The 27,783-nt window shown below is 39.3% G+C and overlaps 1 protein-coding gene across 32 annotated transcripts in view; it reads left to right on the forward strand.

The window, feature by feature from the left end:
* The window catches only part of DLC1 (DLC1 Rho GTPase activating protein), a 560,457-nt gene that overhangs the window by 277,867 nt on the left and 254,807 nt on the right, over positions 1 to 27,783 (forward strand). Inside the window, exon 10 of one of the 32 annotated variants that reach the window (XM_042983096.1) lies at positions 16,492 to 16,575. The exons of the other annotated variants lie outside the window; for them this stretch is intronic. Within the exon in view, the coding sequence (XP_042839030.1) occupies positions 16,492 to 16,566 (75 nt within the window). The 3' untranslated portion in view covers positions 16,567 to 16,575. Of the gene's footprint in view, positions 1 to 16,491; positions 16,576 to 27,783 lie in introns of those variants that run through there. 32 annotated transcript variants of the gene reach the window in all.

The following is a 27,783-nucleotide window of genomic DNA, read 5'->3' on the forward strand; positions in this document are numbered from 1 at the left end:
CACACAGACCTCTTTAGGAGCAAAAATCTTGGGCTAAAGAATATGTTAAGATGAGTTAATAAGACTGTGTTTTGTTTTTTTTTTAATGAAGCCTCTTCTACGCCTTTGTTAATGTTCCTGTTTTTGTCAATGGCATGTTTTCTTTTCATACTTGAGAAGATGAAGAAATACTTCAGCATTTGGTTAAAATATGAAAGAAAGTTCATGAACTTTGTCTTGTAATTGTAATAATTCAAATGGCAACAAGTACGCATCAGTTTTCATCAATGATGAATGCAAACACTTAAAGGGATTTCTACACTGTGTTGGCACCTCTGAAGAAATGATGTTCTTCCCACATCACCGTAGAAGAATTTGTTTGGACATTTTCTTGTGACGCTGGTGAACCGATTACCCATCCTAGAACAATGCCGCTGTGGGTGTTCAAAATGGTTGCACACAGGCTACCCACAGAAACAGTGATTTACATGAATTATATTTCTCTCTGTGAATGTTTAACTTTTATTAGCAATTTTTAAGGAAAGCATGATTTTGGACTTTTCACTTGGAATTTTCTGGGGCTTTTAAAATGATCCCAGATGAAGGTCCATTCTCTTTTGCCCCATTTTTTTGACATTTAGTATCCTGTTTCTTGTTACCAAAACATACATGCACCGAGTTTTGAAAGAAATAACAAATGAAATATAAATGGTAAGGAGGTGTAACTGTTTCCCAATGAGCAGAATCTCAAATCGCAGGCCAAATGGCTGATCCCCAGTCAATTTTAATGTGCTCATTGTCTGCCTCCCTTACTCCCCAATGAAATGTATTTTCAAGAGGAGTTGACTCTTGGGAATGAATTATCATAGCTCCAAGCTTTTATTGCATCCTTTCATAATGTCCTTACTCTAGTTGTGAAGATGCTTTTAAAAACCACATGTTATCTTTTGATTATTTACATTCTATTTATTCAGTAATCATTTATTGAGTGCCTACTATGTGCCCAGCATCGTGCTGGATGCTAGAGATATGATAGGCTTCCTCACCGAGTTCACAGTTAAACAGGAAGACATACTAATAAACAACTAATCTGAACTCAAGGGAGGTGGGGAAGGACACCTCGGCCAGTTCTGAGGCAATGGAGAAAAGTTGGCGTGCAGTAGGTCCCCTCACATATTTCCTTAATATTGAAGGACAGGCAGCCCTACCCTGGTGAAGGCGTAGAGAGCCAAGGGAAGAAATTTCCAGGCTGAGCAGTTAGTGAAAGCAAAGACATGGAGGTGAGAAAGCCCACAGCGCCTTTGGGGACCAGCAGGTGGTTCCGTCTGGCACAGGTGCAGGGGGCTTTGAATTCAGAGTAGAGGCCAGTGAGAGTCACATTCCAATGTGTCTCCTACACCATGAAAGGAAGATAAGGGAACTCTAGCAAAGGCCACTGGGGAACAGGGAAACCATACCTGCATTTTAGAAAACTTTCTTCTGAATGGGGAGGAAACACATTGAAATGACTCTCAGGAGAGGCACTATTTTGAAGGGTTTTATAGCAATCCAGGCACAAAACAAAAGACCGAGGCCTTTGTGCTAGGGATGCCGAGGAGGAGACGTGGACAGATTTAAGGTATGTTAAGGAATTATAATCTGTATGATAAAGTAATATGTTGGGTATAAACAGGAGAGAGGAAGCAAGACCTCTTAAAGACTGAGCAACTGGATGGTAATACCAAGACAGGGAATATCTTTAGCATCGTCATTCCCTTCTTCTGAATTTTCATTTGAGGATCCCTCCACAATACCCAGTTCATGTGGAAAGGCAAGGCTACCTCCAAGAGTACAGCTTGTGATCCAGATCAGAGCCTGTGCTGCAAGCCGTGGCCAAAGTGACGTGGGACGGCAGTATGTGTGTGAATGTGTGCGTCTGTGTTGCCAATGGCTGAATGAGAAAGCTGGGGTCCACATGTCCTAAGCAAGTCCACTTAGGGTTTGGATATGAGGAATTTCTTGGGACCTCCTCAAAAACAGGCTCTCTCCTTTGTATTGGGATTCAAGTCATAACAATAGGCGAATACAGCTGCTGTAGCCATCTTCCCATCCCAGGAGAAACTGAGAATGAAGGCAATAGAGAAGCAGAGTGGAGTGAGGGGAGCAAGAACAAGCAGGTTTTGGTGACATTGTGTGAGCCCTGCTTTCAGCCACCCCTGAAGCCAGTCCCACAACTGAACTTCTCAGTTATGCACTAGAGAATGCAGAAGTCCAGGGCAATGCCTGGCAGTCAGTGGAAGCACAAGTGTCGGGAACTCCCAGGAGAAATCTGCCATGCAGTGTTATCTGCACATAGATTATTTTAAACGTGAGACGATCACCTACTGGTGCAAGAGAAGACAAAACCCTGGGAAACACTAACAGTCAGTCACTTAGTCACTCAACAAATGTTTATTGAGCACCTTCCCTATAACAAATGCTGCATCACTGAACAGAGGTGACAATAATAATTATAAGTCCCTGCTCTTTTAGAGGTGGTAGGACATTAGAGGGAAAAGAAAACAACCACCAAAGCCTATTATTATTTTTAATAAGGATATGTTTAAGGAAAAGAGAGATAGGAAGAAGGAGTAGAGGGTAGGTGTTCAGACAGCGATCAGGAGGGCCTCGCTAAGAAGTCGACATCAGTTTTTTGAGTAAAGAATTGGAAGGAAGCGAGGACGCAGACCATATACACGGCTGAGGCAGAGCCCTGCAGGTGCAGGACCGGCGAGTGCAGACGGCTCGGGCCAGGAACCCGCTGCTGGCCGTTCTGGGAAACTCAGCAAGGGAGCAGTGAGCGAGAGCTGAGGGAGCACAGAAGAGGGGCCCGCACAGCAGAAGCCTTGTGAGCCATCGTGACAACTTTGATTTCTATTCTGAGTGAGATGAGAAGCCCAGAGAGGGTTCTCAGGAGACATGTTTCATGATCTGACTTCGGCTTTAACTGGATCCCTCTGGCTGCTGTCAGAATAGCCTGTCAGAGCAAGGGGGGAATCAGAGGGACCCCCGAGGAGACAGGGATGACCGTCCTGGCCAGGAAGGTGGCTTGGCCACGGTGGTAGCAGTGCTGGTGGTAAACACTGTCGTATTACAGATATATTTTTGAGGGAGAGCAAACAAATTCTGATGGATTGATGCCGTCTGTCGGAGAGAGAAGTCCAGGATGACTTCGGGGTTTCCGCCTGAGCTGGTGGAAGCATGAGAGCAGTCCTCAGAGGAAAATGAGTTGGGGTGTCTATGAAAGCACGGTCACAAAGTACACAAGAACACAAGTTTGAGAAGAAGGACCTGGTTGAGCACTTCTAAGCACTGCAGAAACACCAACAGAATTAGATAAACACTGAAAGTTGCCTATATAACAACAGAAAAAAACAGGTCTTTGACGACTTTGTGAGAATGACTGTCATCTTTTTTTTTTTTTTTTTTTTTTTTTTTGCCAAAGTCAATTGTCCTGCACTTACTAGACTATGAAAGGAGGTCTATCAATAGATTGAATCGAGTGAACCTAGCAAAGTGCGCTGTATGCAAACTGCCCTGGGAGACAGAAAGAGGTGGAAGGTTAAGACACAGGACCTGTTCTCTGGGCTCTGGGAACATGGAGAAGGTGGTCGTACATAGGATTGTCCTGCACGCTTCCACTCCCTGAACATCGTCAGAGAACAGTTGAGCAGGAAGAGCACTGGCAACATCAATACCACTTGTCTTCAGTCAGGAAAAATCCACTGCTCCCCTCACTTTTAGGGCTGCTTAGCCAAAAAGCTCAGAGCCTGCATGTCCGTACCAGACCATCTAGGTTCATCTCCTAGGACTGACACGTGCCTGCCCAGGACACAAATAAGAACAACTTGGAGGGAACATACCCTCTGCTAGAGTACTGGTGTTTTGTAAGAATTGTTTCCACGTTGGGAACCACTGTCTTGCATTTTCAGGTGGGTTAAACCCTACTGTCTCAGCCTCAGGTCCTTTGTGATCTGCCTACTGTGAATAATAACAGTTTGACCTTGCTGTTGTGCTGTCACATGAAGAGGACAAAGGCAACACTTCAATCAGCAGGAGATGCCTTTACTGTGAAGGAGAAGGTGGCCGAGGCTCTGTGGAAAGAAAGACGGGGAAGAAAGAAAGGCACCACATGACTTTGGGTTCGGTGCAGTGGAAAATATACTGCCCCAGAGATGGAAGACGTGGTGTTTAAGGACACTTTATCACTGTGGGACATTAATCTCTCAGCTCAGAAGTGGAGACCAAAACCTTACCCATTTGAGAATTCCCTATCATTTCTTCCAACAAAACAACTCTAATCTTTCCCACTCTGAGTTTTATCTTACTGGAATCAATTCAGCTGCTTGGAACACAGTGGTCACTCGAAGCCAGAGTCAAATATCTGGTCCTTGACTAGACTTACTAGCTTTACACACAGAAAACAGCCCTAGAGGCCATAAACAAACACTATTCAAACCCCACACAATTATTGATCATAACTTGGGCTAGAAGAGAATGTGTGCTTTTTTCTGTAGAATCGTTATTTAAATTGAAAGCTTTCCTAAAGCACTTGTTCTAATAATATCACATCATTCTCATTTGTGAATTTAACTCAAAGGATCTCTTTCAACTCTTTCCTGTTCTGCCTTCTTCACAATGGTCCTGGCAGGTCGGCCAAGCCAGCTGAATTCATCCCCAAGTAGCTCAGTTCAGACGCAGTAAAACATAAAAGAGAGGACTAAACCAGAGTGTCACTTCTGTAAGCTATGTCACTAAAACGTACAGAGAACCTGATGTAGGATTTCAAAGGGTAAGGAAAAGGTTCAGCATGGCAATCTGAAAAAAGAAAGCAAACCCTTTTCAAAAAACAAGCATCATTTTCTTTTGTTGCTATAATAAAGAAACAGTGTTGTATAGAGAAACAGTTCAGGAAAAGGTCTTTGGTAGGTGCCGGCTGCTTTATGCTCTATCAGGCCTCCGATGAGGATTGATGAGGATTGAGATGCATGAGCTAATTTGTAGGCAGCTCCCCAAAACAGGATGCTGAGTGTGTCACAGGATCTTTAAGGACAGTGTGGGATCATAGCCGGCAATTCTCTGCGTCACGTGTCCTAGCAGGTCAAGGTCTGGACTGGCTGAGTAAGGAACCTTCCACATCCTGAAAGGCAAACGTTGCAGGTGGCCTTTCTTCATGTAAGCTTGATCAGATATAACTTTGCAAGGAGAAGGGATCGCAGATGCTGTGAAGGGGGAGGGACACACAGCAGGCAGGACGAGTGACCAGGACTAAAGTCGAACCCCAGATTAGAAGAGGGTGGGAGATCTTAAACAGAGAATTGAGAGAACAAGGCAAAAGTGAAGAATCAAAAGAGGAATAAATTGAATTTTCTCCTACCTGTAATGCAGTTATCAGCATTATAAAACACAGTACATAGCCTCAAGGGGAAAATAGAGAGGAAAGGGGACAGATGCAAAGTCCGTGGCTAGGAGAGTGAGCAGGCAGGAATGGGGGTTGAAGGGAAAGTGTTCCCTGTGCATACAGGAAAGGAAGGAAGGGAGTGACACAATGCAGCAAGAATGCAAGAGAGCCCCGGCAGATTCACAGAGATGACTGTGCAGTAGGGCCACATGAATGGAAAGTGACTGATGGGGGCTCCCCTGGGATAACCTGCAGCCAGATGACCTCCCATCAGTAGGGAAACAGAGACATTGGTCTGGAAGGGACAGGCCATGCATATGATCTTCCTTATGTCCAAGCATGGGTGGGTGTACCACCCTGACTGCATCTTGAGAGAGCACTCAGAAGGATACAAAGGGAGATAAGACTGAGTCAGGGCAAGTTCAGGAACCAAAATTCACATCCTCTCTGGCTGAGCAGATTTCTTTTTTTTTTTTTTTTTTTTAATATTTTCTCTTCCTGTTTGAACTTGGGAGCAATAACACTGGAGTATAAGTCAAGGCCTCTGGATTCTATCACCAACTCTTCAGTTAATTAGTGGTGAGACTCTGTCTCTGAGGCTCAGTTTATTCATCCTTAAAATGAACATGTTGGGACACCAGTCAGGGTTTTAATGATAGAAACTCCCCACTCACACACTTCCCACCAGTCTACAAGGAACCTTGCATAGACCACAGGCTCCATGAGGCCAAGGCCATGTCTGTCTTGATCGCTGCCACGTCACCATAGTTGGAACAGTGCCAGGCACACCATAGTAGAGACTCAATGACCTGTGTGTGAAATGAATTCAAGCAGAACCACATCCATGATGCAGATCAGAGCTATCCTGGCTGAAGCAATAGGGCACCCTACTACCTCAGCTGCCCTCTTGCACCCCTGGATCCCCATGGGAACCCCAGGACAGTGGGACGCCCAATTTGAACAGCATTAGCTTCTCTTCTACAGATCATAATTCTTTGGTCTCTGTGCAGTGCACAATGCGTTGAAGTGTAGAAATTAATCTGGTTGGGCCTAAATTCACCTTACTTAAGGATCACTTTTCCCACTTCAGCCTCTATTTCAAAGTCTTGGTCTTTAAACCTTCTTGCTATACGTTTCCCCCCTCCCTTTGCAGAAGATGAAAGCATTTTTCCAGACAGGCCTGCTGTGAGTGACTTCATGGAAAGGAATATCTTGCGTCCCTAATGTGCCTCTCACATGGGGAACTCCTTGTATTTATTTATTTTTAAGAATAGGGCTGGGAGGTTGACGTTTCCATTAGCAGTTGAGTGATATTTTTTTTTTAAAATGAAAACCCTACTCCTCTGTGAGACATGCCTCACATTCCGGTCTCCCCACTTCAGGCAGTTATGTGCTACTAAATATGCAGTGGAAATGACACATGTCTGGAAACCCAGGAGCAACACCGTCTCACAAGTGCTTGCTCAGTGGTATACAATGAAGGTGTTGTAAGCGGTTAATTGAGGAAGGCAGACTCCAAGGCTCTCAAAAGAGAAATCTGTGGCACCTTAGACATCTGGCATTAGTCTCTTCGATGTATTCAAAGGTGTCTTATGTTTGTGGGCCAGTCCCACCTACAGCAGAGTGAAGACACAGAATCATCTGACCTTCCAGAGGATCTTGGAAATATCATCGTATCTCGAGGTGAACTGAGGCCAGTGATTCCACCCACAAGGAAGGATAGCAAACCACTTAAGGGGATGGATCAGTTCCTCATACATAACATTAGATATTAGCAAGCCATGTGGGCACTTGACTGATTACATTCTATGGTCTAGCATGCTTCTATTCCAAAGGACAGAGGTAATCAGTTTAATTCAGGGCGGTTTTCTCTCCATTTATGTCAATGAAGGTATCCCTACAGGGCATTCTCTTGACCTACGTAAAGGCTAGTAATAGGATAGAGATTATGAAATGGAAATTAAAAATGGAATTGGATTACTAAGGATGATACTAATGGAATACAGATTGGATTAAGTGTAAATTAAGTATCCGAACAGGAAGGCCTTTGTCCTAGTTAAAGAAAGTGTTGAAAGTCTTTGGGCACAGATTTACCATGCAATCTCAAACATACCAAGAGTTTAGTCCTTGGCAAAATATGAGGCTCATTACATATGAGGAGGAGATTTTGCAAGTACCTTAGACCATGGAGTTTCTTAGACAACAGTTCATATTGTTTTGAATTAAAGATATGAGACAATGTCCCTTAAAATATACATGTTTTTATTTATACAGGTGTTTACTTTTGGTTCAACTTTGAAAGGTTTGGAAAGAAGTTCTAGCATATGATAAATTTAAAAATCACCTATCCCTATTCCAAAAAGGCAACTCATGTGAGCTTAAGAGATTTATGTGCCAGGACTCAGAGCCACCAAACAAAAGGGGATCTACAGTTGGATTACCCAGAGGCCTGGAAACTTAAAAATAATGTGTGACGGTGAGGAGGAACAAACAGGAGAGCAAATCAGAAGAAAAAGTTGATGGGCTGCTGCTCCATCCAAAGTTCAGTATGTGCTCTGAGATTATGGACCAGAAACCACCTTATTACTTGTTCCCTGGCTTCACTCACTCTCCCACCTTTTCTCTAAAGCTGGACTCTAGCACTGTATTATCCAAGATCTAGAAGGACATATCCCCGGGGGGATGGGAGGGGCAGGGAGGAGAGATACAAGAGCATACATGTGAGCAAGATACACACCTGTGCATGTGTACACACACACACACACACACACACACACACACACACACACATTCCTCCCTGCTGACACTCAAGTCATAAGTAACAAAGAGACCACTGTAGGAATTCTTTTCAAATTTCAGAGAATTTATTAGAGTACAGAAAGAGTTAAGAGAGCAGGTACCTTTGTACCTGGTTTTCTTCAGCCAAGAAAGGCAAATGACACACAAGCATACATCTTTGTTCTTGATCTTTCAAGTTCTCATGTTGGTGCCAAATTTAAAGAGATCCAAATGAAATCCAGTTTTGCAATCACCAAACACTGAGAAATACTTGAGCATACTTGACGAGTTTAGATTTGGTTGTTCCTGCAATGCTACTGGGAAATGAAGTTATAGGATTCTTTTGCATGATAGCGGGGTGGGTTTTGTGTGTGTGTTTGTTTGTTTATTTTGATTGTATGGGGAGAACATGTGAAAATGATTTAACCAGTGAGTTTAGTTCTACAGTTTAGTAAAGCAGTTTACAGTAATTTATTCTTTGCCGTTTCTGTGCCCTTTGTGTAATAGAAAGCCTTGGAATAACAACCAGGTTCAATTTCAGTCTTGTCACCAGCTTTATGACCTTGGACCAATTTGTTATCTGAGCTTCAGTGCTGTTAATTCATAAAATAGGGATAACTGTACATAGTTCTCGTGGCTGCCGTGAAGTTTACAAGAAAGAGTAAATGTGAGTGCTTAGCATTCATTTATTCGATGACATTTGTTAAGTCTCCACATCATGCTTGGTCTAGGTCTGCAGGGCAGACACCAAGCAAAGCCCCTGCCCTCAGGGAGCAAATATTCAAGTGGAAGATAGAGAACAAACTGGAAAGAAATCCCAAGTGAAATACTTGCAGGTCAGTTCCTCAGGCTCTCATTTGTAGCTATTAACAGACTTAGGATTTTGCAATTAGTTGTGTGACTGTATGATTAATGTTTATGTCCCCCACTAAAGTGTGGGTTCCACAGTAGTAGAGACCAACTATTGTATGCCCACACCATGCACAGAGGTGACAGATACGCACAAGTACAGAATAACGAATCAATGAATGATGGTAAAGAAATAAACAGAAGAGTATATCATTGAGAAAACAGAGATCTGAGGGAGTAAATCTTTTGATATGATAGGACAGTCTAGAAAGTCCTCTCTAGGAATCTGGAACATTTAAAATATGGCAAGAAGCCAGCCCTGTGGAGGAAAAGAGCCAGGAGAGGAGAATTCTAGACAGGAACTGTCCGGGGCAAAGGCCCTGAGACAGGAAAGAGTGTGGAATGCTTAAGGAACAGGAAGGGGCCAATGTGGCTGGTGCACCGTGAACCTGCAGGGCCTGCAGACGATGTTAAGTGTGAGTTTTATTCTAAACATAATGTAAGTTCCCTTTCCTTCTTCCACGCCTCCCTTTGTTTATAGTTTTGTTTTGGTAACAAGACTAACATACATTCAAAAATTATGCAACAATACTAGATAATGGATAATTAATCGTGGATTACGGGAAATAGATGCCCGTGTTCAGAAGTGGACGGGATGTGAGCTAATGCATCCAGGAAAGGTTAGCCTACACCAGAATTTACCTCTCACTTCAAGTTTATCTTTGAAATTATTACATTATCAGGCACTTGCCTCCCAGCTTTACAAAGTGCCCAGAAACCTGGCTGCACCAAGACAAAGTGTTCTCATTTCATGCTGGCTTGCCTCCGCTCTGGAGGATGTCAAAGACATTTTCACAAGCCAGACTTGACAATGCCCCAAAGCACAGGCTCTTTCTCCAGTTTTACTGGTAGACTTGAGCAAGTTTAGGCTTCATGTTCTCTGGCACCATCATGTTCACCCTCCCTGCAGATTTTGTCTTCAGTCTAACCACATAGACTGAATACGTGCTAACTCATCTCTGCCCTGTAAACAGATTCAACTTTAGCCACCTTTTCATACTTTCCTCTTTGGGGGCAGGAAACTGGAAAGCTCTGCTGATTTCTCAGAATCAGCAGTGGTTAGCATCTTTTGTGTCAGTGGCTCTATGGCTCTGAGCTTAGATTTATTTCCCTGGTTTTAGGACATTTTCTGTTCCTCCTTCTTCCTTCTTGACTATTGGAAATCTATCTTAGCTCAACCTAGTCATCAAATCATTACCTGGCCCGGTGCCCAACATCTGCCATTGCTTCCTTATAGAAGATTACCGATAAATGTGATTGATCAGGAGAATTTGGGTGGCAGTACTATTCTCAGTCCTTTGAGTTCTGCCTTGATCAAGAAGCTTGAGTCTATTCCTTCCTACCCTACCAGGAGAGACATTTGATTTTGGTAGGGGAAGTTTGCCAAAAAGGTTCCTAGATACTTTGTCTGGAGCTTTCTTTGAAATATGCAAATCATAAAAATGTGTAAAGGACATTTTTTATGTATATGCCACTTCTTTAAAATGACACCTGAAATGTGTATTAAATTTCATTTAAAATACTTATGTTGTAAAGTAAGAAAGAAGAAGAATATAACAACTGTATATAGCATGAGCCTAACCGTGCATACAAGAAGGAAACAAACCAAATTGTTGATGATGTTTATATCTGGGCAGTGAGATTATGGATTTTTTAAATTTTTATTTTTTCATTATTTTTAGCATTTAGTAATTTTTAATATGTGGATTTCTTGCATAATCAGAAAAATTAGGCTATAAGAGATAAGAAATCACACTGTGCAACCAGAATGCACAGAGCAAGTGTTATCCTCCTGATTCTATGTGGTCTTCAATCTGGAACATGTTAGGATTAACTGAGGAAAAATAAACTAAGTAAATAAAAGGGGTGGAAAAAACTTTTGGAGGTGATGGGTATGTTTATGGCCTTGACTGCGGTGGTGGTTTTATGGTGTATACTTATCTCTACACTCATCAAGTTGTATATCTTAAATATGGACAGCTTTTTCTATGTCAGTCAGATCTCAATAAAGTGAGATAAAAAAATACAAAGAATTAACTGGAGAACTGTGAACGCTGCCACTTCCCAAACTGAGCCTTTTACCAATTAAATCAGAAGCAGAAACCCAGGCATCAGTATTTTTTTTAAGTTCCCAGGTGATTTCAATGTACAGCCAAGGTTAAGGATCACTGGTAGACTAATTGGATAGCTTAATGGTTTGCAACTCTCCCTGCAGTTAGAATCTCCTGGGAGTTTTCATAAGACCAGCATGCGGTCCCTAACCCCAGGTTCTAATGTTAATTGGTTTGTGACAGGGCCCTCACACCAGTAGATTTAAATTTTTTCCAGGATTCTTATGTACAGACAGGGTTGTAACCCGCTGTCAGGTAAACTAACCTGAGTTGAATATTCACCCTGGGCAGGGCTCTGAGCTGAGTGTTTTATGTGCATTTAATTCTCAAAATAATCCAACGAGGTGGATGTTATTATTCCCATCTCACAGAAGAGGAAAATAGTACTCAGAAACTTGAAATAAATTCCTCTAGGCACGCCAACTCTTTTGAACCCACGTTGTCTGTCTCATGTGGAGATAGGCAAAGAAAGCATTCTCCCCAGTTTTGGAAGAAGTGGGGGAAACTGGGGAGAATGTTTTCTAAATTCCCTAAGGTAGAATCTGGCATACCTACTTTTAATCGTTGACGCAGTAGCTCTTTATATGAAGTTTTTGAATTAGCAGTTGTCCCATTCAATTTCTATGTAGAACAACATCAAGTGTAATGGCATCCCCAGTTCCCAGACATTCTGTTTATTCATTCCCTAACAACCTGAATGGCATTAAACTTCACATATGTTCTGATATATATTGTAATGCTTTAGAACTTAAACTTCCAACTTGTTACAAGTTACAATCATATCTCGTTGCTTAACTTGTGACACTGTTTATCTTCTCTCCTGAAATCATGGCGCGGCTGCTATTTATTTTATATCATTCTTTGGTAATAACTAGTTAATTTGTATTTTGAGACTTCTTAAAGAATTTTGCAAAACTCCTTACATAATTAAAGGCACTATTGGATGTCCCAAAGCCGACTTCAGGATTGCTGTTCCAGACAAATTTCAGCATCACTGGATTTGCTGAGATCTCCTCTCCAATGCTTCATTTAGAATGAGTTGTGTTTTGCTGCAGTGGCTGAAAGTATGCTCCACCCCTTCAGAGAGTCGAGATCTCCATCAACTTCAGGCAGATCAGCAGGTGCACGTCACCAGCAGAACTGGGCTCTTTTCACTTATAATCTGAGTCCCAAGTCTTTGAAGTAAAACTCATTTGCCCAGATTTGTATAGCATTACCTGAGCGTAACATTACCCAATAAAACTAAATTGATGGGTTGAGGATACAAAATAAGCCATTTCAATTACCAGGAATTCCGGATCAGCTTATGGGGCCGGTTTTGTGAGATGGCAGAGAGGCCAGAGAACAAATACTGTTTAAAAAGATCATTTGTAACTGTTTTCCTTTTGCCTGATAAAATAAGCATTATCTTTCAAATAATGTTACAGAGGACTATCATCCACAAACTTGCAGGGGAACATAGCCTTAACTTGGATAACTTTGGCAATGAGCACATAAAAAAGAGAAAACAAAGAAGATAAAAAAGAAAAAAGAAATGACCATTTTTGGGGCTTGAGTTCAGATAGAAGGGAATACTCACTTTTTTATTTCCCTTGTCTGTGAGCATTGTTATTTGGCTCCTTCCTTAGGAATTTTATGTTGTACTTTTAAAGGTATTAAAATCCTATTTTGTGATTGGGTTCTTTGGGAAGGAGAAACTATAATGGATAAAATGGGAAAATATTTTAATATTTATTTTTTAAAAGGAAAAGGAAACTCTTATTACTTTTCTTTCACCTACTTTAGGCCAGGAGAAAACATAGGAGGCAAATTAATAATAGTCCATGCTGCTAAGAAAACAAGAAAAAAATACTTACCAGAGAAATCAAGGGCTTTTGGACTAAATGCAAACCAAAGTCCATCCCTCATCCTTCTTTCAAGATGGCACTTAAACTTTGCCATCTCACTGATCTGGAGGAAATAAAACTGATATTTTGAGATGAAAATCTGATTAGAGTTTTAATGTTCTTCAGGTTATTTTACTGTTTATAAGTAAAAACAACTGTGTATTACAGGTCTACTTCTACCTATGGGTGTGTATTTTATGTGTGTTTTTTGCATATGTGGCAAAGAGACTTGCTCTGACATCGCTAGTTTCAGTTAACTACTAAGTTAGAATCTTCTGACTTACAGCTGTGAGTTCCAGAAAACCTTAAAGTGGATAGAAGAATGTTTGTTATAAAGCAACATGTTATAATAACATTAGCCTTTAAAGTTTTATCTGGGTTGGGGGGTGCCTGGGTGGCTCAGTCAGTTAAGCCTCTGACTTTGGCTCAGGTCATAATCTCATAGTTCATGGGTTCGAGCCTCATATCAGGCTCTATGCTGACAGCTCAGAGCCTGGAGCCTGCTTCGGATTCTGTGCCTCCCTCTCTCTAACCCTCCCTTGCTAGCGCTTTGTCTCTCTCTCTCTCTCTCTCTCTCTCTCTCTCTCTCTCAAAAGTGAATAAACATTAAAAAAATTTAAAGATGTATCTGGGGATTTTCAGAAAGTTCTTATCTCTTTCAAGGTAATACCTAACTTATGAGAAGATACATACAGGTATATTAATAAAATTTATATCCTAAGTGGAATTTACATATTTTTTTTAATTATCCAGTGGTCCTCTTCTAATTTCTTCCAAGCATTCTTTACATATTCAGAGTATTGCAAAATTTGTAGTATGTTTTTAATCCAGGGTAATTCATACAGCATTGGAAAAAATAGGTGTTTTCATTCATCCCAATTTTCGTAAGAATTCAACTTATCTGTCACAAAAATCTCTCAACTGTTACAATTCTCAAGAAAGAAAATCCTGAAGAATTATGATTGGACTCACAAAAGAAGAAACAACCTGTCTTCTTGTAACTTTATTCAGAATTTCACAATCCATGCTAAACCATAAAGGAAAGGCCAAACACAATAAAATGGCAGAAAACCAGTAAGAATGTGCCAGAGTTCAGAGAACAGTTGCCCCAGGCTTAACTTCATTGACCTTTAATCTCTTTGAGGCATCAGTGACTTTTCTATAAGGCATCTTACAGTGTGACCACACTCAGGCCTTACATAGTTCCCCTGCAAGCTGGAGTCGTAACAGTCCATGTCAGACTTGACTTTTGGTGCTGAATAGTTGGGTTAAATTTGCCTAAGAAGAAATATACCAGTTTTCTCTGGAATGGCATATTTGAAACACTTTGGCATCAGACAGTAAGGTAGGATGTAATCTCTGACTCAGGGAAGAACTTTTCTGAGGCTTCTTTGACTTATGCTCATGAAGTAATTTGACTCAAAAGAACTTCTAGAACTCTAACAGTACTGTCCTAAAAGTGAAATGTAGCCTAGGAGTAAAAAAAGAGCACTGGTCAGGAAGTCAGAATTTCCATTATTGATGTACTACTTATTAGCCATGTGACCTTCAGAAATAAAGTTTGGAAATCATTTATTAAGCCCTGTACTATAGGTTAGAACTGGTGCATATAGAGCCCAGTTGCTGACTTCAAGAAGCTCAAATTGAATAGAGAAAATAAGTGAATACAAGTTACGATGATATAGTTTGATAAATGACATACAAGCATTTGGAAAAATTCTGAAGAGACAGAAATGGATAATCAGTTTTGTTTGGGGAATGTAGGCAGAAGCATCTGGAGAGGTTTCAAGCAGGACCTTGAAAGGTAACTGCCAAGTAATCTGGTATGGTGAAAACATACAGTGGGGGAGAAGGAAGGACAATTTAGATAAAATGTAAATTGAGACAAATCGTGAAAAGCTTTGAATAACTTGCTTAAGAATTTGGACAACACAGCCTGTTTGGAACTAGATTTCTTCATCTTTAAGATGAAGAGCTGAATGGGACTATTTCTGAGTTCATGACCAGGTCTGCAAGTCTAAATGAGACTACATTAAAAGTTCAAGAGGAAATGCTTTGTATGAAAATCTGGCCAGATAATAATCAGTTCCTGTAAAGATAATGCCAAGTTAGTGACTATTACTCCAAACTCCAGAATAATCTCCCTTGCATCATCATATCAGTGCTTTAGTAGAGGGGATGGGGAGACTTTTTGTTTTTTTAATGAATCAATATGACTTTGTGTTATATGTGCAAAAAAGAGTACTTTCCAGGACTTCGAGTTGAATTACTTAAAATGTTATTCTAGGACGATAAAGCTACAGACAGAATTGGATTGCCCCAAATTCATGGATTGAAGTTCTAACCTCTGATGTGACTGTATTTAGAGTAAGGAAGCAATTACAATGAAATGAAGTCAGAATCGTGAGCCCTGATCACATAAGAGACACCAGAGAGCCTGCTCTATCCCCTCATGTGTACTCAGAGGAAAGGCCATGTGAGGATCCAGCAAGAACATGGCCATCTGCAAGCCAGAAAGAGTCCTCACTAGAATCAAATCTGCTAGACCCTGATCTTGGACTTCTAACCTCCAGAACAGTGAGAAACACATTTCTATTGTTTAAGCCACTCAGTCTCTGGTATTTTGTTATTGTTTCCCAAGCTGAGTGAACAGATATCAAACAAATGGTATTTATTATGGGACCTATTTTTTAAGTTTCAGTTAAGATATCAAAATCTGTTTTTATTTTTTTTTTTTTTTTTTTTAAATTTTTTTAACGTTTATTTATTTTTAAGACAGAGACAGAGCATGAACAGGGGAGGGGCAGAGAGAGAGGGAGACACAGAATCTGAAACAGGCTCCAGGCTCTGAGCTGTCAGCACAGAGCCCGACGTGGGGCTCGAACCCACGGACCGTGAGATCATGACCTGAACCGAAGTCGGACGCTTAACCGACCAAGCCACCCAGGCGCCCCCAAAATCTGTTTTTAAAATGTGATTGCAAGTTTTAGAACATTTGAAGTTTTAGTTCTTTATGGCAATTTCAAACACTAGAAAATATTTTTTTGACAAATATCTTTTTATTGTTATTAAAGTTTTCTCCAATGTATTTCAGTAAATGAGTATTTTATTTTATTGTATTTTATTCCACTGTTGGTCATAGTTTGAGCCCTACACACTCCCTTCCCTTTCACCTCAAAGGGAACTCCTTTGTATGTAGCCACACACTCATCTTTAGTGCAGAGATCTGGCTGGATCTGCTCCCAAATCTTCTTAGGATTTAGCTCCTTGTCAGGCTCTCCAGGAAAAGCATCAAAAACAATTCTGTCTCCAGGAACAGACCCAGTGGGAGGTGCCAAGATTTCAACCTTCTCAGGTGAGCTAGCACACATTACCACTGCCTGAGATATTACCCCCCTCATCTTTGCAGGTTTCAGGTTACAAAGTAAAATCACCATCCTATTTTGCATCTGTTCAAGAGGAACATGATTCACCAGGCCACTGACAACTGTTCTTGGGGCTGTTTCTCCAACATCAACTTCTTCTACATGTAAAGAATCTGCATCAGGATGTTTTCTGGCAGTAATGATGCAACCAACTCCAAGATCCAGACGAGAAACATCGATTGGCTCAGAGTCAGCACTTCCTGCTATTGATGGTTTTTTCTCCTTTTTCTCTTTCATTTCAATTTTCTCTTTCATCTTTTCTTCCACTCTTCCTCCTGTTATCTGTTCTTTGGCACCAGAAGATACAGTTCTTATTGGTATAGACTGTATCACTTTTTCGGAAACCGTGGAATTAGCTTGCAGTGGAGTACCAGATGGGAATGGTGTTTGTTTCACTCCATTTTGAATTTCTGCCTGAACTAGCTCTTGTTTCAATTCTTCAATTTCTTTCTTTAATTTAGCATTTTCAACTGGAAGTTTCTTCTCTTCTCTCAAAGTTGTCTGCAAAATTGCTTTCTCCTTAAGAAGAGCAACTTGCTGCTTTAAATATTCAATAATTTGATCTGCTTCTGCACCCTTCTGTTCCAGTCTCTTCAGAACAGCACCATTAGTTGCCATTTTTGTAAAGATACGGCAGAAAATCATAAATTGGTGGACAGAGCAACCTGGAGAGCCTCGCCGGGTAGCCTCAGTCTTCCAAAAATAATATATTTTTGACTGATCATGCAGCTATGTGATGATTGTAAATGCAACCCTTCCAATGATGTCTTATTTCTTTTGAAATGAGAATAATCATTGATTTTAAACCTCTCATTATCTTTATTTTTATTTTTATTTTTTAAATTTTAACGTTTGTTTATTTTTTCCAGAGACAGAGGGAGACAGAGCACAAGTGGGGGAGGGGCAGAGAGGGAGGGAATCAGAGAATCCAAACCAGGCTCCAGGCTCTAAGTTGTCAGCACAGAGCTCGATGTGGTACTTGAACTAACAAACTGCGAGATCATGACCTGAGCTGTAGTTGAACGCTTAACCAACTGAGCCACCCGGGGACCCCAAAACTTCTCATTTTCTACATTTCTGAGCTTTATCAGTGAGCTAAATATTAGTGGCATTCGGCAAACTGAAATGGGCTAATGGACTTGGTGCATAAGTGAATTTCAAACCAAACAAGTTTATTTAAATTTTCTTTTTTCTTTTCTTTTTTTTTTTTCTTTTTTTTACTTCTAAAGGACTTCTATTTACATGCATGTGTATACTAAAAACTCTGATAATTATTTTGGCATTCACCCAACGTGAATCTTTTATCAGCTGCTTGATGCCAAATACTGTGTTGGGCCCCAGGCATAGGGGTGGAGATGATTCTCTGCTTCCACTAAAGCTCACAGTCAAGTCTATCAGACAATGGAATTGGCAATGACAGACAATAAAGTATTCTAAGGGCTATGATAGAAGTACAGGTTGCTATGGGAGCATGCAGCAAAAGCATCTAACTAGTTAGAAGGGCCAGGAAACTTCTAGAAAAAGTTTACTTAAGGAAAGCCTGGAAGGAAGTTTGTATGTATAAGGCACCAGTAACTATGTCAAATGAAGGAATTTTAGTCAGTAGTAATTAGCCAAGCAAAGACGTAGGGAATGAGTTTTTAGGCAGAGTAAACATATTGTTTGAAGGTCTGGAATAAAAGAGCACAGCCAATTACAGAAACAAAAAGAAATTCAATATGGCCGGAGGGCAGAATCTCAAGAGGCTGAAATGTGGAGAAGCTTGTGTCCACAGACAAACCTATTAGCCTATTTCACTCTCAACCAGTTTTGAGTAAATCAAGAATTGTGCCACTGGCTATGTAGTACAGGACATTAGAGTTAGAGGGGGCTTTAGAAAAATAATCCTTTGTTATTTTAAGTAAAGAAACAATAAAAGGTTGTGAGACTTTTTATAGGTATTAAGTATAAATTCAAACATATTTTCTCTGACTCAGAAGAAATACCACATATATAGTTGGCAACGAAATGTTTTAGATGCTCTGCAACCCCTCACCAGAATGCCCCTTTCCTCTCCTTGTCCCTCCCTGGGAGTTACTCTCCTAAGAACCGAACAGGGCAAGCCTCCCATGGCTTAACGTCTATAGCCTGTCTGGGTTGCAGCCTTGAAGAGCAAAGCCGCCTCTAATCACCCTTCAGGAGAAAGTGGTCTATGTTAAGGACAGGTAAGAAGGAAGAGTAGCATCATCTGGGAAATGAAAACTGTATAATATCCTAAATTAAAACTCTAGATGAAAAATATTTATCTTAAGTGGGCTATTGCCCATCTCTACATATCTCTAAATCAATCATGTTTTGAATTAAAGAAGAACATGGAAATTTCCAGATATTTTGATTTAATACAAAAATCACTCAGCTTTAACTACAGTTCTAGGCAATTTGTTTAGGTATCAACTTATCTTTACTGTTATATACTTATCACTTTACTTTGAAAAATAAAGGGACTGATACGCTTATCCACAGGAGTGAATGTTCTATTTTTAAAGGAAGGATAAGATAATTCATCTAATATTACCAAGCAAGGTTAATGTTTAGCCAGCAGTAAATATTTATTTGACCTCATTCTTATCTGCTTGGTATCTTACACCACACCAAACAGTGTCTCAATAAAAATGTTAAAAATTGAAACCCATCATATCTGTTCCTTTTTTCAAACTTATGTGTTCATAAAATCCTTGACACCTTACAGATCCTTTTGTCTAAAACACATGCATCTACAGATGAGGAAACTGAAGCCAGGGAGAGTAAGTGATCCATCCGACTGAGTGCTTCTGCATGTAGCTTGTGCGGGAAGTAAACAGTGTAGCAAGATTTGAAGGCAGACAGTCTGGCTCCATGACCTGCCCTCAACCACAGTGCTCCGTGAACTCTTTCTAGTTGCATTTAGTGTTTTATTTATTTATTTATTTCATCGGAAAGCTGTCTCTGCATGATTTCCTTTTATCTCTTTATAAGCATATGGAGCCATTCAGCACCTAACGGGAAACACATTCTATGTGTAAAATACCCCAAAATTAATTACTAATAAAGATTTATTGATCTCTTAATGGTATGCAAAGCACTACATAGATGGTTTTGGGGAGCATGAGAACTGACTGTAAAGGATATTAATACAGGTTTTTATTTTACTCTTTATACTTCCCTGTGTTTTTAAAATTTTCTACAGGCGGTGTCTGGCATATATGAATTAAACGTTTGTTAAAGAATGACTGGATATGTGCTACTATATGCGTGGTTATTAATGTAATTTAAAAGAATTTGAAATAAGAATTTATATTTAATTTAATGTAAACTAATTCAAGGGGATTTATTTGCAGTCTCTTTTGAGAAATGTGTCAGAACCTAAGCATCCGGAGAATTACAATTTTTCTAAGTCAGGTTTCAGTAAACACTTTCTGTAAAGGGTCAGATAGCAAATATTTTGGGCTTTGTGGCCGTTGCCAAAGCAGCAGGGACAGTACAAAAACCAGTGTACTCGGATGTGTTCTAATAACATTTTGTTTGTGGACACTAAAATTTCAATTTCATGTAATTTTCATGTGCCATAATATATGCTCTTTCACTGTTTTTCATATATCAAATAATATAGTTTACAGACTGTACGAAAACTGGAAAGGATGGATTTGGCTCAAAGGTGTAAGCATGCAACTCCTTTCTTAGTGATTCGTTTGGAAAAATTAACATTACAGCAATAGTGTAGCATATCAGCAATGGTGACGTACATGGATCTGGGACTGAAGCCCAACTCTGTTTCCTAGTTTGTGACATTAATTTCTTAAATTCTTTGTGATTCACGTTCTTCTTCTGTAAAATGGGGCCAACAATAATACCCTCCTCATTAGTTTATTATAGGAATAAATGAGTATAAATGGATTTATGTAAAACACAATAAGTGCTACATTTATGTTTAGTAAATACATAACTTCATTGTTTAAAAACATTTGGGGGGCGCCTGGGTGGCTCAGTCGGTTGAGTGGCCGACTTCAGCTCAGGTCATGATCTCGCGGTCCGTGAGTTCGAGCCCCGCGTCGGGCTCTGTGCTGACAGCTCAGAGCCTGGAGCCTGTTTCAGATTCTGTGTCTCCCTCTCTCTGACCCTCCCCCGTTCATGCTCTGTCTCTCTCTGTCTCAAAAATAAATAAACGTTAAAAAAAATAAAATTAAATAAATAAATAAATAAATAAATGTTAAAAAAATTTTTTTAAATAAAAAATAAAAAATAAATACAAATAAAAATAAAAACATTTGGGACTCCTTTGGAAAGACTTTTACAGCCAAGTTACAAATCATGGGAGAAGACATCACCACACACTATGGTTACCGATTTTATTCATGAAAACTGTCCCTAAATTTGTCCATTACAAAAATCTAAATCAAAATCCAATATTTGTATCAAAACTCAACTTTGAAACTTGTTATTGGATTTGACTGTTTCAAAATATAATTATCTTAAACAGGAAAAATATTCCAAAGAATGATACCAAAAGAATGAGTACACAGTTTGAAAACAATTGCAAAGAGGATACCAAAAGAATGAGTAAGAAGTTTGAAAACAGTTATAAAGAGGGCCTTTTGGGTAAAATGGGAATAGAATCATGGAAGCTTGCAGTTTTCCAAGCCTACTATTCTAACATGGATAATTCTTATTTAGAAATAATCCTTCTGGTGCTTTTTTTCATGGTTACACTTCACACTTTTTAAGAATCTTAAAATCTTGGAGAGGAAATACATAAAAAAATTCAGCTAAGTGCCATACATGATAAAGGACATACAAGTAATAAAGCAATGCATATTAATGAGGAAGGCTAAATGAATGCCAGTTGAAGTAGTTATAACATCTATCATTAGGGTACATTTGGGGATGGGCCTTGAAAGAAAGGGAAAACAATTTTTAAGAAAAGTTCTAGATGTGGTATGGTAGTGCTTTTCTCCTCCAGACACCTTTTCCTGGTAACAGATCCAGCCTCTGGCCACAGAGGGGAGCACGTGATCTAGCTTGGATCTTCGTAACAATCTCCAGAGTTTTTGGGACCTGCCAGACAAGACTGCTTATTTTAGTTTCTGGTCACAAATCAAAATTCCTAATATGCTTACAGCAATATTGCCACCGAATGAAGAAGCTGGTGTCAAAGACTAAAGTCAGCAAACCAAAGACAAGCAAAGGAGAGAGAGAGAGAGAGAGAGAGAGAGAGAGAGAGAGAGAGAGAGAGAGAGACCTGATACAGTTAGGTCCGGTCATTCTGAGGCTACATGCACCTTCAAATTCAGGATGTGTGAAATGCAGCATATCTTCTTTTTCCTCCCCGTATCTCTTGCCATCATACCTCCTCTTTTCCCAAAGTCAGCTTCAGATTACCTGATCATTCATCTAGAAAGCTAGTTGTTTAGGTTTCCTCTCCTTCCTCACCCACTTACCCTGTCCACATCAAATCCAGATCCTTGGCCTCTTTTTTCTTTATAGTATTTATTCCTTTTTTGTTTCTGTGTCTAACAAAAATTAGCGAACCCTACTCCATCTCTTTCATCTCCTGCTTTCTACTTCTCAGAGCAGTTATTTTCGGGTTTTATTTTGGTTTTGGTTTTATTTGTTTGTTTGCTGCTTCTACCAATATTTACTTCTATATTTCTAAGTAACATATTTAACTGATATTTCTTGTTTTTTCCCATTTTGTTATTCAGCTAATAAAGATAAAGGTTTAAACTCTCCTACACCACACACACACGCACACGCACACACATGCACACACACTATATTGTATTATGATATTCTCTTGTTTGAACTTTTTTTTCCTTTTAGTTGCTTCCTTTGAGGGAGAGCTTATTTTCTATAGTCATTTCACTTATTCACTTCCAAACTCTCTGCCAGAACTATAAAACTTTTCTCAATATGTTGATATTACTGATCTTGTGGTCTATCATGTTTGTTTTGTCTTACTTTATGTTATTCTTGAGGATATTTCTCATCGTGCTTTACATTTTTCTGCTTCTCTGTGGACTGTTATCTATCCCTCTTTCCAGCTGTCAACCTGTCACCATGATTCTCCTTGGCTCATCCTGGATTGGTTCTCTTGTTTCCTAGAATTCATTCATCGTTCCCTATTTTGGTTTACTTCCTTGTCATGATGGAGCAGATTTCTCCAATGACTAAGAAACAGTGCATGGAATATAATTTTTGAAATTAATTTCCACATCTGAAAATGCTTTTAATCTGCCTGGATACCAGATTGATAGTTTAGTTAGGTATCAAATTCTAGGTTAGAAATTAGTTTCCCTAAAAACTTCTAGACATTAGTTGATTGCCTTCTAGCTTACAGTTTTGCTCTTAGAAAGGCCAATGTCTCTGAGTCTCAACTTATATATGATGTGTTTTCACCTACTTTATGAAAAATTTAGATTCTTCTACTTATGTCTAATGTAGTGAGAATTTACAATGATATGCCTTAGTGTTAATCTATTCCCTTTCTTTGTCTATTTTATGTCGATTGTTTATCCCTTTAAATCTGAAAACTCATTTTTTTCATTTCTCGAAATATTCTTGCATTTTTAAAAATAATTTCTTTCTCTTGTTTTTTTGTATGCCCTTTTCATATTTCCTACAATATAGATATTAGACTTCTTGGACTTATCCTCTATTTTTTATAACCTTTGACTATCATTTTCTATGTCTTCATTATTTTTAATCTTTGTTCTGAGAAATTTTATACTAACTTATTTTCCAAAACCTCTATTGAATTTTTGAATTTTTCTTTAAAAAAGAAATACCCGTGACCCTTCATGTCTCTGCATAGTCCTTTTCTGTGGCATCCTGGTCTTATTATGGGATTCTTTACACTTACTTTTATATTGATTCTAATTATGGTTTCCTATGCATTTTCTTTTCTGCCTTGCATTTTCTGTTTTCTCCAAATTTTGTGTTTTGCATGTATTCTTTTTTGTTTTGCCTTTCATATTATCAGCCTTCCCTATATGTCTGGTGAGCTTTGGCTCTGTTTATGTATCACTAAAAATGATTGGATGTTGTGCATTGGAACAGGGATGGGAGACTGGTACTGATGGCTAGTAATCTGGTGAGACCCAAGTCTTTTTGAAAAGTTTTTCAAATATTGACGTCTATTGTTCTCTCTTTAGCTGACAGGTTTCTTGAGAACGAAATTCTCTAGCATTTCCTGGGTAATGTCTGGCTATGGAATGCTGATTTTCCCTTACTCTCTATTTTTATTTCTGCCCCTCATCCTGCCCTCAGCTCTGCCCAGTATTCTTGGGTCCAGAACCTGGCAGGTTAGTTTGTCCAGAGAGCAAACTTCCTGTCTCCTGCTGAAATGGCCGATGGGCAGTTAACTGGCTCTACAACTTAGGCTTTAGGATCTGGGAATCTAACTGCTACATATAAAGTCATTCCTCCTCTTTTTATCCCTATATGCCTGTCCCAGTCTTCCAGAATAACTGGTACCCCCAATTCCTGAGCATTTTTAGGGTTTTTTTTTTAGCTCAACAAATATGTTTCCCTCTTACTGATTTTCCCCCAAGAAGGCTGAGACCACAGCTTTCTACAGCCTATAACATAGCTACAAACAGTTCATCTTTCTGGAGTAGGAATGTTATTGATATCGCTCACATCTCTGTGTCTTCCTGTCACCTTCCTTTCCCTTTTTCCCCTTGTATATTCTCTTTATTTCTGTTTTTTCAACTATTATAATATGTTTGTGAAGGAAATCTAAGTCAAATGAATGTTTATTTAATCAGAGGTATCTAAATATTTTTTGAATTTGAAATCATGCCCTCCATTCCTACTATTTATATTCTAACAAAAAGTCTTCATAAAGTATTTTTCACCTTTCTTACAGACTCTTCCAACAGCCTCCTAACTAGTATCCTTTCCAGTCTGTTATCTTTAAATCTACTTCCAACACACCTCTCTATTCATCTATCCAAAATGCAAATCTCTTAATGTCACTTCCATTTGAACTCAATAGCTCCCTATGCTCTAGAGAATAATAACCACCTTCCTTAGTATGGCTCACAGCCCTGAAGTATTCCTTCTCTCTAGCTGGGTTTTGCTCCCCTTACCACATAATGTACTTTAAACTCCAACAACATGGAGCTGCTTGTGCCTAACCATCAAACACACACATACCAACCACACAGAGATCATATTCTCTTACCTCCTTGCCTTAATACCTACCTTTTTTTTCTATTCCTCCCCCATTTATGCTGTATTTCTGCAAGTGAGATCATCTCCAGGAAACATTTGGTTTTTAATTCCCCTTGTTTGAGGCATAGGAGCCCCTACTCTACTCATAGAAATCTCTTTATTCATATATACTTCATATACAGAAATGATCTTCTCATCTTTGGCACCCACAAGATAGGGACCAAGGTTAGTTATTCATCCTTCCCGATTTGCTTATGACCCTAACATCCTGGACGTGGCCACAGACATACTCCAGCCACTTTGCTTCTTTCTTCCCTCCCCTGTATGCTTTCTGGTAACTGGGACTAAACTCTAACCCTCAAACTGATTTCACTAAGGGTTAAATCTGCTCACTAGGCACAGTCCCAAATGGGCTATATACTGAGGAAGAGGCTATATATTGCTGCTGCCTCCAACATGGCTACTCCAGTCATGTCCAGCTCTGTTGCTCTCGGTCTCAGAACACTCATACATCTGTAAGCTCCAGTGATGACATGCTTGGGGATCTATTAGATTTTCTTCATAAATGTAGATAAAGTTTTCTTCATCACCATTATTAAAGTGTGATTTTGTCTTTTTTTTCATAAAGTGAGAGAAAGGGATGCACTAAAAAAAATCAGTCACCTGATTTTTTTTTCCTCCCTTTATTTTGAGAAATACTCATAAAATACCAAAAGCAGTATATTCTGGTTTTAAGTATGTTCCTCTTGTTCTGAATCCAAGAAGAATTAAAACCTTGTCAGAAATATCTGCTGCACCTGGGAAAGGGGAAGCCAGAAAACCAATCACAGTGACTACAAAATAAAAAGGAGAGTGTGAACTGGGGTTTACATTGACAAGACCACCCAGCCACTCCATGACTTCCTTTCTGAACACATCCCCAGCCGGGACAATGGGAAAATCAATGATTCCATTACATTAAAGGAACTCTGCACTTTGCCATCAAGTTCTTGTACCTTCAGCTCATGTTACAAAGAACTAGAAAAACAGTTAAACTTTATGTACATGATGGCTTCAAGGGATTTTGTAAGCAGACCTGGTAAGCCAGCCACCACGTCAGTCCTTTTGTCTATGAAAAAATGATTTCAGAGTTCCATACAGCAGACTTGAAAGTGAACATTTAGACCACAACTTGTTTACAAATTCAGACGAGTCTACATTTCATTCCTGCTCTGATTGAAATCTTAGACTATGATTGTGAATTATTTTTCTCCCCTCAAAGCCAAGAGACTCGAAATATGGCTGAAAATTCAAGCTGAATTGAAAGAGACTCTTTTAACTGCTATTGTGAATCTCTTCATGTAAGAAAATATGTACACTCAAAATTTAGCCAAGTTGTAGAGAGTAACATAATATTCTCCAAGGATAACACTATATAATCCCAAAGTACAGAACTCTGGACATATTTTGAAAGAGGTTTTCTCAATGTCTGGGATTCTCGTGAAGTCATTTCCTAATGTTGTAACAGGTATCTAGCTTATGTAGCATAATAATGGCAAATGCACAGTGCAAAACTTCCAAATAACAGATTTGAATGGTTTTATACTATTTATATGAATAACACCATAACACCACCAAAGGTTTGAGTCCTTTTGAAGATAACCTTTAGCTTTTTACCCTAACTCATTTCTGAGTTCAAAAGTGTGAATGAAAAACTTACTTCAGCCATGTCTTGATTAACCATAATGTAGATTATCTCTCCCAAGAGCTCCCTCACCCCCCAACCCCCAACCTCTGAACTGTCTCCTGGCTCCTTCCCTCCCTCTCTTTCCCTCCCAAGGTTGTCTTTAACTCCTCCTTTGAGGAGATCCATTTCCTTTACTTTTTCTGCAATGATTACTTTGTCTTTTTACTCTAGGTGAACTGAAGTCAAGGTCTTTTTAATTCTCTATTTGGTTGTTACTACAGCAACTCCTAACATGTTAGACACAGTTTATGACAGTTGGATATTGTTGAGGAGGGATAAACAGGGTGACAAGTTCTGTCCCCAAGGTGTCCTCTCCTCTCAAGTTTTATCTCAGTTTCTTCCAACAATTCTTCTATCACATGTGGACATATGTGTTTCCCCTCTGAGGATCACTCTCCTCGTGTGCCAAATAAGAGAGGAGCGAGGGCTCTAAATTCCTGTTCTGCTTCGCTGTTCTGGAATTATATCTATTTGCCTTCTCCGTCTACCAGAGCAACTTAATCATTTCTCATTAACCACCTATGATCCAGTTTGGTAAAATAATTAAATAATTAGAAATTTACTACACCTAGTGGGTTAGATGTGTGCACACCATTAGATTTTTTCCTTTCACACCATATGCAAACTATGTCTAATCACAAAGTGAAACCCACTTCTATGGGTTTTTACATTCTCCCCCTTACTTCTGAGCCCCAAGGGAAAAAAATATACCCTAATGATTTTATCCATAGTTGCTTTCCTGACATGTCAACCTGACTTGTATTATTATCATCATTGTCATTGTGATTGCTATAAAGGGGTAATGGCTAACCTTGTGCATTATTTCACTGGTAACCATTTCTGCCACCTTTATGCAAGAACTATTCTGTTGGCAGTGCTTTGTGGAAGACATCAAAAATCACTTGTCACTCTGTACTCTGTCTTCCTACTTACTAGAACTTCCCTCTAGATTGAAAGTACTATAAGGGGAGAACCTATAGCTAATTTATCTTTGTGTTTTACTAAGCATAAAATATAGAATTTTGGTAAAGTAAGTATTCAAAAAATATTGAATGAATAAATGGGTAGATGAATGAATATTTTATACGATAATAACATAAATTCAAAAAATATCAAAGCAAAAGAAATCCAAAGATTCTGAGAAACCCTCATCACTCTCCCAAAGGAAATACTACTAACCAAACATTTTGATGGCCTGGACCATTTGTGCTACAATTCTGGATACTTATGCAACTAAGTATAAAATTTGGGTCCATAAGTATGTCCACACAATATGAAATATTGACTTTGGATTCACCTACTGTAGATTTATTTTCAGACCAATGTCTAGAAAAGGTACCTCTCTAAGAAAAATCAGGAG

This window comes from Panthera tigris, chromosome B1, assembly GCF_018350195.1.
Source record: "Panthera tigris isolate Pti1 chromosome B1, P.tigris_Pti1_mat1.1, whole genome shotgun sequence".
Taxonomy (NCBI): Eukaryota; Metazoa; Chordata; class Mammalia; order Carnivora; family Felidae; genus Panthera; species Panthera tigris.